Source organism: Hyperolius riggenbachi, chromosome 1 (genome assembly GCF_040937935.1).
Source record: "Hyperolius riggenbachi isolate aHypRig1 chromosome 1, aHypRig1.pri, whole genome shotgun sequence".
NCBI classification, from domain to species: Eukaryota; Metazoa; Chordata; class Amphibia; order Anura; family Hyperoliidae; genus Hyperolius; species Hyperolius riggenbachi.
In genome coordinates, this window is record NC_090646.1 from 138934891 (window position 1) to 138951331 (window position 16441).

The 16441-nt window shown below is 45.6% G+C and overlaps 1 protein-coding gene across 1 annotated transcript in view; it reads right to left on the bottom strand.

The window, feature by feature from the left end:
• The window catches only part of MSR1 (macrophage scavenger receptor 1), a 72554-nt gene that overhangs the window by 14083 nt on the left and 42030 nt on the right, over positions 1-16441 (bottom strand). Inside the window, exon 7 of the mRNA XM_068268630.1 lies at positions 3613-3654. Coding sequence (XP_068124731.1) covers positions 3613-3654 — 42 coding nt within the window. The remainder of the gene's footprint in view (positions 1-3612; positions 3655-16441) is intronic.

Below are 16441 nucleotides of genomic sequence, written 5' to 3' on the forward strand. Positions count from 1 at the left end.
TGAGAAAATGAAAATCACAATATAGAAAAAAAAAACACCTTTATTTCCAAATAATATAATATCCCCATACATCGCACTAGGGACATAATTTAAATGTTGGGATAACCAGGATAAAGGGGCAAATAAAATGTGTGGGTTTTATCTATGGTAGCATTGTTTATTTTAAAATTGTTTATTTTAAAATGCATAGAGAGTAAAATAATTACTAAAAAATAAAATCACCTCCAAAAAGCCTAGCTTGTGGTGAAAAAACAAGATATAGATCATTTAGGTGTGATAAGCAATGATAAAGTTATTGGTGAATGAATGGGAGGCGGGTTGAAATGTTAAAATTGCTTGCGTCCATAAGGTGAAAAAAACAATAAGGTGAAATGGTTAAGGCTACTTACACACCAGGACGTTGCGTTTAGGGGACGTTATAGGGCACATAACGTGCCCCTAACGCAACGCCTGGTGGTGTTGGAGCAGGAGGCTACCAAGAGCCGCGTTACAAGCAGCTCTTGGTGCGCCTGCTCTGTCGGAGGCGCTGCGGAGACCACGTGAGCATCACGTGGTCCCGCCAGCCAATCAGCGGCTGCTCCAAAGAGTAAACACTGCAAGTGCAGTGAATGCCAAGTAGCCATGTGCTATGTAGCGGCCTCTCCCCGCCTCCTCTCAGCCCCTAAAATAAAAAAAACACCCGTACTGAGCATATGCAAACAGTCTAACACGGCTTAGCCGTGTATAAAGTACTGCATGCAGTACGTTGTCTTAATGTGAAGCGTTACTGTATAACGCAACGTGGGCACTGTGAACAGCCCATTGATTTTTCATTGCTGTGCGGTGGGGGTGCGTTACAGGCTGCTCTAACGTGCGCCTGTAACGTCCCACTGTGAAAGCAGCCTAAAAGAGGCTTTGAGGAAGACAGTGAGAATTTGATTTAAAAAAAAAAAAATAATAATAATAATAAAAATAAATGAGCTCCAACAAAAGGGAAGCATTGAGTTGACAAAAGACAGCTTAGCAAAGGCAACAGAAATCAACCTGAAATTTACATAAAATCAACAATTGGAGATTCACATGCAGTACTATGCCTTTTTCTAAGGGCTCTTTCACATCAGAGCTTGCGTTGGAGAACGCTCAAAGCATACGTTTTGTTGTATGCCTTTTACTGCGTTTTGATATGCGTTGCACTGCAGTGAGTGTGCGTTTTTAATCCGTTTTCAATGCGTTACTGCACATAGAAAAACGCAGGTAATTTTTTTTTCTTTTAGTTGTCAACTTTCTACATTGTTCCTCTGTTGCATTCTGGGACTGATTGCCTGCGTTAACGGATTAAAAACGCGCATAGTGTGCGTTTTACATTGACTAACATTGTAACGCATAAAGCTAGCGTTGGCCAAAAAACTGCGCCTGGGTGCAGTGGAACGCAACGCACAAAAAGGCTGCGTTATATGTGAAAGCTAAAATGAAAGTCTATGGACTTTCATTTCACCTTGGGTAACGCAAACTTTATCCTTTGCGTTCAAACGCAGAAAATCTGCCCTAATGTGAAAGAGCCCTAATCATTGCCCATTGCACTTTATATTAATCTCTTATCTTTACATTTATCAGATTTGGTTTGAGCATTTGCACTTTACTGAATGTAATAAAATGTAGGCACTGTGTAAATTATTGTAATCAGGCGTAGTCCAAGGGTCATACCTCTTTTTCCACTTGCAGTTAAACTGTGTGCTCAGCAAGCAGTTACCAGACTGCAGTGAGCCGTTACCAGGCAGTAGTGAGCAGTTACCAGACAGCAGTGAGCATTTCACTGCCTATCAACTGCCTGTGGAAAAGAGGCCGTAAAGAAAACCTGAACTGAAAATTAAACATCAAAATAACCATATGTCATACTTACCTCCCGTGTAGTCTACTTCTCAATCTCTTTCTCCTCTCCTGCGTCCTGTTTGTCCACTGTTATCATTGGAATTCTCTGTCCTCCATTTTGAAAATAGCCATTACTCCATAAGGCCTGGAACCCACTGAAAACCGCAAACGCAAAACGCAACCGCTAGCGTTTTGTCTGAGCGGTTTGCAAGCGGATTCATGCGCGTTTTTGGTCGTGTTTTGCAACATTGTATTTTTTTCCCCAGCGGGTTCCTAGCGTTTTGCGTTTTGCGTTTTTATCCTGATTGGTCCTGTGAATTATTTTTCATTTTGTTACAGTGTGCTGAACCGCAAAACGCTAGCAAAACCGCTCAGTTTAGGTTTTGATGAGCGTTTCTGCTAGCGTTTCAATACTTTACATTGAAGCGCTAACGCTCCCAAAATGCTGCAGGTCCTGCGTTTGCATTTCTGGGAAACGCAAACGCTCCTGTGGAAGTTGCCCCATCCATTAACATTAGCCCAGCGTTTTGGCAAACTGCTAGCGTATCGCAGTGCTGCCAAAACGCTGCCAAAAGCGCTCCTGTGGGTTCCAGCCCTAACAGCTTTCTGGTCAGCACACTGTTAAACTGTAACATTGCCCATGTGAGCCATAGGGAAACATGGACATTAACTGGCACATCAGTTGTCCTCTATAACTGACAGCAACTGATATATAACTGACAACAACTGACTAAATGTTGTCAGGACTGGAAGGGATCACTGTAAGAAGAAAATAGTGAGCTTCTGAGAGGAACTGATGGCAAGGTAACTATGTAATGTTCATTTGAAGTTACCGCATATGTTTATTTTAAATATTTTTACTCAGTACAGGTTCCCTTTAAGGTTACTGGCTAACCCTTAGGGCCCTTTTCCATGAGTTGCTAGGCAGTGAAATTATTCTCAAACTCTCACAACTGCTTGCTGCTGCCTGGTAACTGCTTGCTGCTGCCTGGTAACTGCTCACTACTGCCTGCTAACTGCTCACTACTGCCTGGTAACTGCTTGCTGAGCACACAGTTCAACTGCCCGTGGAAATGCACCCATACTAGAGCCAACTGCTGAATTACTGTTTATCTAATCCTAATGTGTTAATTGGTATGGCCCAGCTTGGCTCGTTTTCATGTTTTTAATTTTTTTTTTATGGAATTGATTGCCTCAGGCCGGGTGCACACATGGCAGAAACGCTTGCGGAGTGGGAAACGCTGCGTTTTATGCAGAAATGTTAGTCTGTGGGATGCAGAAGGACCATCTGCGATTTACAGTAAGCTTTCTGCAGACGCTTGCAGTGTTACATAATATGGAGGCTGGCTGCCAAAACGCACTAAATGAAAGTCTATGGCAACGCATATGCGTTGCGGTTTTGATGCGTTTTATGCAGCGTTTTTATTTAAAAAAAACTATCTCTGATGTGTTTCCGCTTCCTGTTGTCTTCCTAATGATTTGCATATATTCAATTTACAAAAACGCATAGAAACGCATATGCGTGTTCTATAAGCAAACCGCAAACGTGTAAAAACGCATGCAATAGGCATGAAAAACGCATCTGCGATAAAAAAAATGCAAAACGCAAACACACCTGCGGAAAACATTAGAAAAAAAAATAAGCAACTAATAAAGTTTATACTTTTAATTAAAATACTGCTATTACTCCTTCCATTTAGCTTGTAGAATCATTTTTTATTCTAATATAGAGATTCATATGATATAAAATGTTGTTAGTTGAACCTTTCATTCCAAGTCCAGGTAATCCAGGCATGCCACGAACACCTAAAAGTACATAAAATAAATAAAAAAAGAAATCTTGTACATACAAATATCTATATAAAAAAACACATTTAACTTAATTGCAGTGATTCCTGTACCCGAATAAGAAATGTGTACATTTGCACATATTTATATTTGAATCCCAAGCAAAAATATAAAAAGCATTAAATTTAACAATACGCGTCATAAAAATATGTATATACAGTATATATGTATTGCAAACATTAAATCCATAAGACTAGGTTCACAGTGGTCCGTTGCATAATGCACACGTTATAACAGTGATGGCTAACCTTGGCACTCCAGTTGTGACCAAACTACAAATCCCATCATGCCTCTGCCTCCCAGAGTTATGCTTAGAGCTGTCAGAGTATTGCAATGCCTCATGGGACTTGCAGTTCCACCACATCTGGAGTGCCAAGATTAGCCATCACTGCGTTATAATGTGTTATAATGACTGTGAACTGCAATGGAGATTGCATGAAGTGAGTTAGAATAAAGTGTATCCGCTACAACGCAGTACTGTGAACAGGTTCATAGCATTGTATGGGCAGTGAGATGGCATGCAGAATTATTCTGAAATTTTTCTGCAATGTAACTGACCACTGTGAACAGGGCCTAAATCATAATAAAAAGTACCTGATTTTGTAATGGTATTGCGATTGTTTATTCTGTTACATTGAACAGTGCTGTCAGTCCAAAAGTATAAACACATGCTAAATGTTCATCCATTCATAATATTTATTAGTTATTAGTAGAGGTGAGCATACAATTCACTTTTCAGGCCTAGTTCAGGCCTCTTTCCCATGGACAGTTGAACTTTGTGCTCAGCAAGCACTTACCAACTTACCAGGCTGCAGAAAGCATTGTGGAAAAGAGGTCTCACAATGGTCAGTTGAATTGCAGAAAAATTCTGCATGTCAACTCACTGCTCATATAATTCTATGGGCCTGTTCACTGTACTGCATTGTAACTGATCATATTATTCTAGCTCGCTGCATGCAGCTTTGTATTAGGCCATCTTTTTCACGGACAGTTGAACTGTGTGCTCAGCAAGCAATTACCAGGCAGCAGTAAGCAGTTACCAGGCAGCAGCAAGCATTTGTGAGAGTTTGAGAGGCATTTCACTGCCTATCGACTGTCCATGGAAAAGAGGTCTTAAAGAGAAGCTCCGACCAAGAATTGAACTTTATCCCAATCAGTAGCTGATACCCCCTTTTACATGAGAAATCTATTCCTTTTCACAAACAGACCATCAGGGGGCGCTGTATGACTGATATTGTGGTGAAACCCCTGCCACAAGAAACTCTGAGGACCGTGTTACTCCTGGCAGTTTCCTGTCTGTAACCCTTGTTGCAATGTGGGAAATAGCTGTTTCCAGCTGTTTCCGACTGCCAAAAAAGCATGCAGCAGCTACATTACCTGCCAACAGTAAAAATGTCACCATGTAATAAATGTCAGAATGTAAATCAGGGATTTAAAAGATTTTACAATGGGCAAACACGGACTAAAACATTTATACATAATTATTGAAAAATGAAGCACTTTTTTTATTACCTTTTTTTCACTGGAGTTCCTCTTTAAAGTCTATGGCCAGTCTCCATTGCAGTTCACACACATTTTAACACATGCATTATGCAACTGACAACTGTGAATCCAGCCTTAGTGAAGTTTTGGTCTACAGGGACCAGAATTAGGCTTCTTTTCAACGAGCAGTTGATAGGCAGTGAAATGCCTCTCAAACTCTCAGAACTGCATGCCGCTGCCTGGTAACTGTTCACTGCTGCGTGGGGACTGCTCTCTACTGCCTGGTAACTGCTTGCTGAGAACACAGTTGAACTGTCTGTGGAAAAGAGTCCTTACTTGGGGCTTGTAATAGATATCGGAGATACCGCCGCAGAGGCAAGCGGCATGGCGGTTATCTCTGCGAATCAGCCGGCGGCCTCAGCCGCGCAGTTACATGCTGGTGCTCTGCCTGGTCCTTCTATTGCACATAGATTGAGGGCTACGCACACGCGCCAGGCGACAGGACCTTTATGCGAATAGAAGGGGAGTCCGCTGATCTGCCAGGTCAGCTGACTCTAACAGTACGCTCAATTGGCTGAATGACTGGGGCGGCGCTGTGGAGCACTTCTGTATATATAGTACCAGCCTGTCAGTTGCTCCGTGTCTGCTGTTGCGAATGCTAACGTGTTAGCGCTCAGACCTTAGTCAGATCCCAAAGTGTGCTAGAACCAGCTGGAGCTGGGGATCCACACTTAGCCAGATTCTGTTGATAGCTTAAAGTACTAATTGCATTGCATTATCTGTTATGACCTTATGCTTGCCTTGACTATTCTCCTGCTTTCCTGATTCTGTACTTTCGCCTATCTGATCCAGTTGCCGACTCTGCCTGAACTTAGACTCTGAGCTAGCCTTCTGTCTTTGTACTGTATCTGTCCGTACGTTGCCGATCCTGCCTGTCTGACTATCCTGTACTCACCAGTGGGTCAGCCACTGGTGAGGGATTCTAGTATTGTATCACCTGCTCCTCAGGTGAAACCTTGACTGCAGCACAGTCTTAATCACCTGCCCCTCAGGTGATCATTACTTGCAGCATCTTTGTAAACACCTGCTCCTCAGGTGTTCACTGGCTGTAGTACAGTCTTAGCACCTACTCCTCAGGTGCAAGCCCTGGCTGCGGTACGGTCTTAGCACCTGCTCCTCAGGTGCAAGCCCTGACTACAGTACAGTCTTAAACACCTGCTCCTCAGGTGTCCACTGGCTGCAGTACAGTCTTAACACCTACTCCTCAGGTGTAAGCCCTGACTGCAGTACAGTGTTAATCACTTGCTCCTCAGGTGATTCCCGGCTGCAGTACAGTCTGAGTCTTTCGCTCCTCGGGTGATCTTAGCTGTACTGAATCACGTTTCCAGTTGCTGGGTGAATACTCTTGTGTTCTATTGAGATACCTATCACCACCAGCTCCTCTGGGGTATCTCTATCATTACTGTTGCACCAAACATCTGTTCTTACATTGGTTATCCTGGTTTTGGCTATACTAGTATTATTGGTGATTCTGCAGATCACACATAATCAGGTATAGCATCTGTATTATTGGTGATACTGCAGATCACCAATAATCATAGTAATATGTTCTCGCTGACACCAATCGATACAGAACAGCAGACCAAACATTATGGACGCACTGCGTGACCAAGTTGGAGTCCTGACCACCGTGGTAAACAATCTTACCGGGGTGATTAATACCCAACAGACTCAGATTACTCAATTGTCTGGGACTGTACAGGTACTCCAAACAACCGTTGATGCAGTGCGATCCCCTCCAGTCACGGACCTTCACATGTCCGTACCTAAAAAGTTTTCTGGCCTTAGATCTGACTTTCAAAATTTCAGGAATCGTGTGTTATCTTATTTTGAGTTGAGGCCCAATCTGTCAGGATCTGAAATCCAGAGGGTAACATTCATAAAAACCCAGGAGATTCACAAACATGGGCATATAGCCTGCCGGCTGAGCATAAAGCCTTGTCCTCAGTCCAGGAGTTTTTTAAGGCCATGGCCATTATATACGATGATCGGATATTGCTACCACTGCTGAGAGGAAACTGAAAACCCTCAGGCAGGGTCGTAATCCGGTTGAGGTTTACGCCGCTGAGTTTAGGTGGTGGGCTGTATCAGCTAAATGGGGAACGTATGCATTATTGGACTGTTTTCTGTCAGGATTATCGGATGCAGTTTCTGATTTGATGTTAGGGCATCCTGAGCCTAAATCCCTAGACGAAGCAATTTCTTTGGCGGTACGGGTTGATCGCCGCCTTCGCTATCAGAGACAAACGCGTGGGAAAAACGCTGTCAGAGCCGTTTCCTACGCTTCTTCTCCACCCTCGCCACCTCCAGACGAACCGATGCAGATCGGTCACTCGAGGCTGACACAAGTGGAAAGGAATCGCAGAAGGTCGGAAAGACTCTGTCTATACTGTGCTGAGGAGGGCCACATTGTCCAGAATTGTCCTAAGAAGTCGGGAAACGCTGCCGCCTAGGTGTAGTTAGAGGTAATAGCCTAGGCGAGCCGTTTCTAACTTTAAACAATAATCGATTGCTCCTTCCCTGTTCCATTACCTAGGAGGGTCAGACCACACCCACAGAGGCATTTGTGGGCTCTGGCTCTGCAGCCAATTTCATAGACTATGATTTTGTAAAAAAATTGGGGATCCCCTTACTACCTTTAGACCGTCTGATTCTGATCACAGCATTAGATGACTCTCCATTACAGTGTAGACAACCTCTTTCTCAAACTCCCTTGTTGTTGTGTAATATAGGGGTGTTACATAAAGATAAATTACAGTTCTTTGTTCTGCGAATGGCAACCTCTACTATTAGCCTTGGTAAGCCCTGGTTGCAACTTCACTCCCCTCAGATTGACTGGGCTTCAGGTCAGCTACAGAGCTGGTCAACCCATTGTCATCATCATTGTTTAGAGAGAGTTGCTGTTTGTGCCACCAAGGTACAGGTCAAAGGGGTGCCAGTGCAGTACGCAGAATTTGCGGATGCGTTCTGTCCCAAATCAGCAGATAAACCTGATCTTAAGTCTATGGGACAATCAAAACTCCTGCCTCACCGGAGTTTTGATTGTCCCATAGACTTAAGATCAGGTTGTATGCCCCCTAGAGGCCATCTCTAGAATGTGTCAGGGCCAGAGAAGCTGGCCATGCAGGAATAAATTAAGGAAAATTTGTCTAAAGGATTAATCCGTCCTTCGCGGTCACCAGCTGTGGCCGGGTTCTTTTTTGTACAGAAAAAGGACGGTGGCCTTAGACCTTGTATTGACTATCGGGGGTTAAATAAGATCACAGTAAAAAATCGTTACCCATTGCCTCTGATTGACGATTTGTTTGCGCAAGTGACTAATGCTAGTATCTTCTCTAAGCTAGACCTGCGAGGAGCATACAACCTGGTACGCATTAGAGACAGTGACGAATGGAAGACGGCGTTCAACACGCCCGATGGGCATTACGAGTATCTGGTCATGCCCTTCGGGTTGTGTAATGCCCCTGCCGTCTTCCAGGAATTGATCAACGAAGTTTTTAGAGAAGTTCTGGGAAAATTCGTACTAGTGCATCTAGATGATATACTGATTTTCTCTCCTAATCTGACAGACCATCAAAAACATGTTAAGTTTGTTTTACGGAAATTACGACAGAACTCGCTGTATGCGAAGTTAGAAAAGTGCCTCTTCGAGGTCACTAAAGTTCCATTCCTGGGTTATATTATTTCCACTTCTGGTCTCTCCATGGATCCAGAAAAGGTCTCTGCTGTTTTGGAGTGGCCTCAACCTGTAGGATTGAAGGCACTCCAAAGATTTCTTGGCTTCGCCAATTACAACAGGAAGTTCATCAAGGGATTCTCTTCTGTAGTGTCCCCTCTCACCAACCTAACCAGGAAAGGGGCGGATGCCTACCACTGGTCGGCAGAGGCACAATCCGCCTTTGCGACACTGAAAAAATTGTTTTGTTCTGCTCCCATCTTGAGACACGTAGATGTCACCTTCCCCTTCATAGTTGAGGTCGATGCCTCAGAGATTGGGGTTGGAGCTGTACTGTCTCAGCGCTCTGGCCTTCAAGGCAAACTACACCCATGCAGGGCCGGATTACCAACCAGGCAACAAAAGCAGTCACTTGGGGCCCTATTCAGAGTCAAAGGGGCCCCATCAGCATATAAACCAGCCCTCGCCATCCTGTCAGCAGTGGCTGGATGGTATAATGGTTAAAGGGACTCTGAGCAGTGCAGTAACTATGGAAAGATGCATATCATTTTAAAGCTCTCTTTCTCCTCTTTCCAATGATATATAAACCACCGCCCTATGCCTTTTAGTTTTTGCTATTTTCGCGATCGAAATCGCGGCCAACGCAATTTCGATAGCAAAAATAGCGAAAATTAAAAGGCGTAGGGTGGCAGTTTATCTATCATTGGAAAGAGGAGAAAGAGAGCTTCAAAATGATATGCATCTTTCCATAGTTACATTGTATTACACAGGACGACTTTTCTCCAAAGTCGGCAGCTTGATTCAGCACAATGCAATGAAATATAAGGAACCCAGGGGGATATAATTACAAACATCATGCTAGTAGGTGTGAGGATGTAATTCATTAGTTGTGGGTATGCTTAAAGGCATACCCACAGGTACTGCTCGGAGTCCCTTTAAGGGCTCTGCCTCTGACACAGGAGACCAGGGTTCGAATCTCGGCTCTGCCTGTTCAGTAAGCCAGCACCTATTCAGTAGGAGAACTTAGGCAAGTCTCTCTAACACTGCTACTGCCTTTAGGGCGCGTCCTAGTGGCTGCAGCTCTGGCGCTTTGAGCCCGCCAGGAGAAAAGTGCGATATAAATGTTATTTGTCTTGTTTTGTCAAATGATGCCATGCGCTGCTAATTGTCTTCAGAGCCAGGCTTTCCTCCTAGGTCCCTCTCCTGCTACTGTGCGCTCTGTTGCTGCCCACTCCTCCCTCCCTTCACACAGAGAACCACAGCTGCAGCAAGAATGATAGCAGCAGATGGCAAACGCTCACTCACCTATCCATGATCTAAGCGATAGGGATCCTGTCATCTGAAACCCATCTGTCTCTTCTACAGTGCAGCCGCCGCTTGCTCTGAACTTCCTGATTCTCAGATCAGACAGGAAGTAGGAAGTAGTAATAGTAGTAGTAACAGAGTGGCAGCACTCTAGAGGAGACAGATGGGCTCCAGATGACGGGACCTCTATTGCTTGGATCGCAATAGGTGAATGTGAGTCATCTGGCGCTGTCATTCTCCCCCACTGCGGCTGCCTTCTCTGCTGGACTATCGTATTAATTGGGATGGAGGCTGCATGGTGGCTGTCTAGTTTGGGAGGAAATCGGTTGTTCGGTGGTGGGGGTGGTTATGTAATTCTGTCTTGGGAATGGCTTCTGGTTTGGCGGTGTCCAGAGCTTTCTGCTATTGCCAGGCTGGAGATGCAGGGGGAAAGTGCTGCTGCTGTGATATCTGGCGTCCTCTTCACAGGGGTGCACCAGCCCCTGAGTGCAAATGTCCCAGCCATTCATCTCTCACTCTGCATTTTGCCGCTGCTATTCCCTGCATTGTGCACCCACAGAGGAAAGCGGGCTGTTGCCCATAGCAACCAGTAGCTCAGCTGCCCCGGTGTGTGCGGCATATTGCTGTGCAGTTGCATCTTCTGATTCTATTACGACATGATGGGGGGGCCCAAATCAGTTACTTTGCTTAGGGCCCCATTTAGCCTTAATCCGGCTCTGCACCCATGTGCTTTCTTTTCTCGTAGGTTCTCTCCCGCTGAGAGGAACTACGATATTGGTAATCGGGAACTTTTGGCCATTAAGTTAGCCTTTGAAGAATGGCGTCATTGGCTGGAAGGGGCAGAACATACAATCACAGTTTATACTGATCATAAAAACTTGGAGTACATCGAAGAGGCCAAGAGACTTAGTCCCCGACAGGCCCGCTGGTCCCTGTTCTTTTCAAGGTTCAGATTTGAAATAATGTATACACCAGGTAGTAAGAATGTCAAAGCAGATGCCTTATTGAGGTGCTTCGAGCCAGAGACAGTTCAGCCCTCAACCCCTGAGTCCATCTTACCTCAAAAACTGGTGTTGGCAGCCACAGAAACCTGGGAGGATTGGGCCTTACCAACAGAACATTTCAGAAGGGAAGCCTGAGGGGGTTTTGTTCGTACCACTTCCTCTTCGTCTACAACTCCTACAATTATTCCATACCCATAAGAATGCAGGACATCCCGGGGCTGCTCGAACTCAGGATTCAATGACCAGATGTGTATGGTGGCCTTCCTTGGCACTTGATTGTAAGGAGTTTGTGAGAGAGTGCTCTGTCTGTGCCAGAAGTAAGCCCTCTCGACAGGCACCAGTGGGTACATTACAGCCCTTACCAGTGCCAAATGAACCCTGGACTCATTTGTCTATGGACTTTGTGGGTGAACTCCCTAGGTCTGAAGGCAAGACGGTCATTTGGGTGGTAGTTGATAGGTTCAGTAAGATGGCTCATTTCGTTCCTCTGAAAGGACTCCCCTCGGCCCAGGAGTTAGCTGACCTCTTCATTCAGCACATTTTCCGGCTGCATGGCATTCCGGAGAATGTGGTGTCAGATAGGGGAGTCCAGTTTGTGTCAAAGTTCTGGAGGGCCTTTTGTCATCAGCTTGGTATGGACCTTTCATTCTCATCAGGCTACCACCCACATACCAATGGTCAGACCGAAAGAGTTAACCAGTCCCTCGAACAATTCCTCAGGTGTTACGTGGCAGATGCGCAGACTGATTGGGTAAAGTTCCTGCCATTTGCGGAATTTGCACATAATAACCTGAAGAGTTCCTCTTCAGGATTTTCTCCTTTTCAAGTGGTCTCGGGGAGATCTCCCAAATTTTCTCCATTGCCTGTGGCATCTTCTCCTTTTCCGGCCCTAGAGGATTGGCAAAGGGCATTAAAGGAGATTTGGGTGCTAGTCAAGAGGAATTTGGGAAAAGCTTTTCAGACCCAGAAGAAACAGGCCGATAAGAGGCGGTCAGTTGAGTGGAGGTTTTCCCCAGGGGAGATGGTTTGGGTGTCTACTCGGCATTTGGCATTAAAGCAACCATCACCTAAGTTAGGACCCAAATTTGTAGGCCCATACCCTGTCTCCAGAAAAATTAATGATGTGACATATGCGATTGATCTCCCAGCCAGCATGAGAGGTGCGAAATCATTCCATGTTTCTTTGTTGAAACCTGCTGTGCATGTGGATTCCTCTCCCTCCCCCCCCCCCCCCCCCCCGTGATGATTGACGATCAACCTGAGTATGAGATCGGGAAGATCTTGGATTCTCGATTAGTGCAGAATTCTGTACAGTACCTGGTTCATTGGACGGGGTATGGCCTGGAGGAGAGAACTTGGGTGCCAGATTGTCGCATGCATGCCGAGGATTTAAAGAAAGAGTTTCATGAGTTACACCCTGAGAAGCCGGGTAGGAAGTGTCCGGGATCCACTCCTCAGGGGGGGGGTACTGTAATAGATAGCGGAGATACCGCCGCAGAGGCAAGCGGCATGGCGGTTATCTCCGCGTATCAGCCGGCAGCCTCAGCCGCGCAGTTACCTCTGCCTGGTCCTTCTATTGCACATAGATTGAGGGCTACGCACGCACGCGCGCCAGGTGACAGGACCTTTATGCGAATAGAAGGGGAGTCAGCTGATCTGCCAGGTCAGATGACTCCAACAGTACACTGGATTGGCTGAATGACTGGGGCGGCGCTGTGGAGCACTTCTGTATATATAGTACCAGCCTGTCAGTTGCTCCGTGTCTGCTGTTGCGAATGCTAACGTGTTAGCGCTCAGACCTTAGTCAGATCCCAAAGTGTGCTAGAACCAGCTGGAGCTGGGGATCCACACTTAGCCAGATTCTGTTGATAGCTTAAAGTACTAATTGCATTGTATTATCTGTTATGACCTTCTGCTTGCCTTGACTATTCTCCTGCTTTCCTGATTCTGTACTTTCGCCTATCTGATCCAGTTGCCGACTCTGCCTGAACTTAGATTCTGAGCTAGCCATCTGTCGTTGTACTGTATCTGTCCGTACGTTGCCGATCCTGCCTGTCTGACTATCCTGTACTCACCAGTGGGTCAGCCACTGGTGAGGGATTCTAGTATTGTATCACCTGCTCTTCAGGTGAAACCTTGACTGCAGCACAGTCTTAATCACCTGCCCCTCAGGTGATCATTACTTGCAGCATCTTTGTAAACACCTGCTCCTCAGGTGTTCACTGGCTGCAGTACAGTCTTAGCACCTACTCCTCAGGTGCAAGCCCTGACTGCAGTACGGTCTTAGCACCTGCTCCTCAGGTGCAAGACCTGACTACAGTACAGTCTTAAACACCTGCTCCTCAGGTGTCCACTGGCTGCAGTAAAGTCTTAACACCTACTCCTCAGGTGTAAGCCCTGACTGCAGTACAGTGTTAATCACTTGCTCCTCAGGTGATTCCCGGCTGCAGTACAGTCCAAGTCTCTCGCTCCTCGGGTGATCTTAGCTGTACTGAATCACGTTTTCAGTTGCTGGGTGAATACTCTTGTGTTCTATTGAGATACCTATCACCACCAGCTCCTCTGGGGTATCTCTATCATTACTGTTGCGCCAAACATCTGTTCTTACATTGGTTATCCTGGTTCTGGCTATACTAGTATTATTGGTGATTCTGCAGATCACACATAATCAGGTATAGCATCTGTATTATTGGTGATACTGAAGATCACCAATAATCAGAGAAATCTGTTCTCGCTGACACCAATCGTTACAGGGCTGAACTGAAAGTTTGCACAGAGCAGATATGGAAAGCTAATAATGAATTACAAGTCAGCTGATAAATGAATCAAGCTGCCAGGCAGTCAATCATTAGTAGAGATGGCCAATGAAATGCAAATTATTCTGACATGCCCATTTCCACCGCCTGACAGCTGTTAGGGCTGGTGCTAGGGCCGGCCCGCTCATGAGGCGGGGTGAAACTTTTGCCTCAGGCGGCAAATTTCTAGGGGCGGCATCCGCCTGTCGGTGGGTGCGGGGGGGGGGGGGCCGCCACCGCGCTGGAGGGGTAGCGTGCAGGACGGGGGTATTGGGCCTAGCGGCGGGGAGGGGGGTCGGAGCCTCCCCTCCCTCGCCTGGGTCCTCGATCCAGCGTGCGCTCCACTGACGTCACTTCCTGCAACGCCGCCCACTGTATTGTAAGTGGACGGCGTTGCAGGAAGTGACGTCAGTGGAGCGCACGCTGGATCGAGCGAGGAAGAGGTGAGTCCTCCCCGCCCACTGCCTCTTATGAGTAGCGCTTCTGATCTATTTAAGGCTGGAGGGGAGCGGAGAACGGGGGACCCAGGCGAGGGAGGGGGGGTCCGACCTCCCTCCCCGCCGCTAGGCCCAATACCCCCGTCCTGCCCGCTACCCCTCCAGCGCGGCGGTGGCCACCCCGCACCCACGGGGGGGGAGGGGGGGCTTCAGCAATAATTTTTTTCAAAATTTGCCTCAGGCGGCAAAAAGTCTAGGGCCGTCCCTGGCTGGTGCACACCAAGAGTGATTCTGGGCACTTTTAACAACACTAGTGCTTTGAAAAGCGCTTGGCTAATGTATTTGAATGGGTTGGATCGCACCAGAGCGATATGATTTTATCTCAAACGCAACGCGGGTCCTGCAGCATTTCTGTGCTTTTCTGAGGTGATTCAGCCTCAATGTTAAGTATAGCAAAGTGGAAAATCGCTCTGAAAAGCGCTAGAACAAATCTCAGCTATAAGGTGGTAAAAAGGAGCCCGAGGTTTTCTTTTTTTGGCTATAAAAGGGCGCCCTTTTATAGCAGAGTTATTTGTTTTTGTTGTTTTGTTATTTGGATGTAGCCGAGATTTTGGGGGGGGGGGGGGGCTATAAAAGAGTGCTGGATATAGCTGAGATTTTTGTTTCGGCTGTAAAAGGGCACTGGATATAGCTGAGATTTTTATCAGCTATAAAAGGGTGCTCCATATAAACGAGATTTTTTTCTATATATATATATATATAGAAATGCAGATACAAAATTAGTTATATCAGCTAGTGATTAAATTAGATTATTACAGTTAATTTGGTAATATTAGTTAATTTGGTTATATCAGTTCAAAAATAATAACATAAATGTTTGACATAAAATGCGGGCACAACCATGATGGATTAAGGTTAGGCACCGGGGGGGGGGGGGGGGGGGGGGAATTATAATTAGGCAACACAATGAGGGGGAGTTAGGGTTAGGCACCAGCAAGGGGGTCTTAGGTTTAGGCACCACCAGAGGGGGTTTTAGGATTAGGCATCACATTAAAGTTAGGCACCACCAGGGGGGTCTTAGGGTTAGTCTCCACCAGGCGGGTCTTAGGGTTAGGCACCATGGGGTCTTAGGGTTAGGCACCACTGGTGGGGGTTCTTAGGGTTAGGCACCACCATGGGGGTCTTACGGTTAGGTACCACCAGAGAATAAACTCGTTAGTATTTGGCTAATCAGAAAATGCAAAAAATGACCAAAACAAAAACAGTAATCAGAAATCCGCGCAATCGATAATCGGCATTGGCAGAAAATTGAAGTTTTTTGGAATCGGAAATCAGCATTTCCAGCTATCCCTAATTGTTGGCTATCGTGGTTCCCAAATTGACAGGCGCACTGTGCACCCTTTTTATCTGCTTCACAAAAAACATACATAGGGATTACAAAAGACATTTGAGTGAGATCTATAACATATGGCCAGGTGAGCTACTTTTTGCCTGGCACTGTTTTCTTAATTGAATCATACAAATTCTTATTCATATGAGTTACATAATCACCAGCCCACACCATTGGCAATTGCTGTGATTCCATCAGACCCTGTCTCTTATTTATTCAAAAGGCTATTGCCTGCAATAAACGTATAAAAAAAAAACCTTGACACATCCAATGAACGTGTAACATATTTCTATGCCAATTAATTAGATGGTTCACTGTCTAATATATTATTTTAATTTGTAAATGCCAGCAAGTTAATTAGCTGTATTACCTCATTAATTAATTGAACCTGACTGTCTCCATTGTCCAGGTTTCTTTAAATGTGTTGATGACCTCCTTAGTTGACTACAATTTAGCACAGTAACAAGTATAGCTGGGTCGGAGACATGCCATCAACTCTGTAGAGGGTAATAGGGCACAACATCACAAGTCTGGGACACAGTGCCCCTCCTCCACAACCAGAAAAACTTACTACATCAGTTACGCTAAAAAAAAAT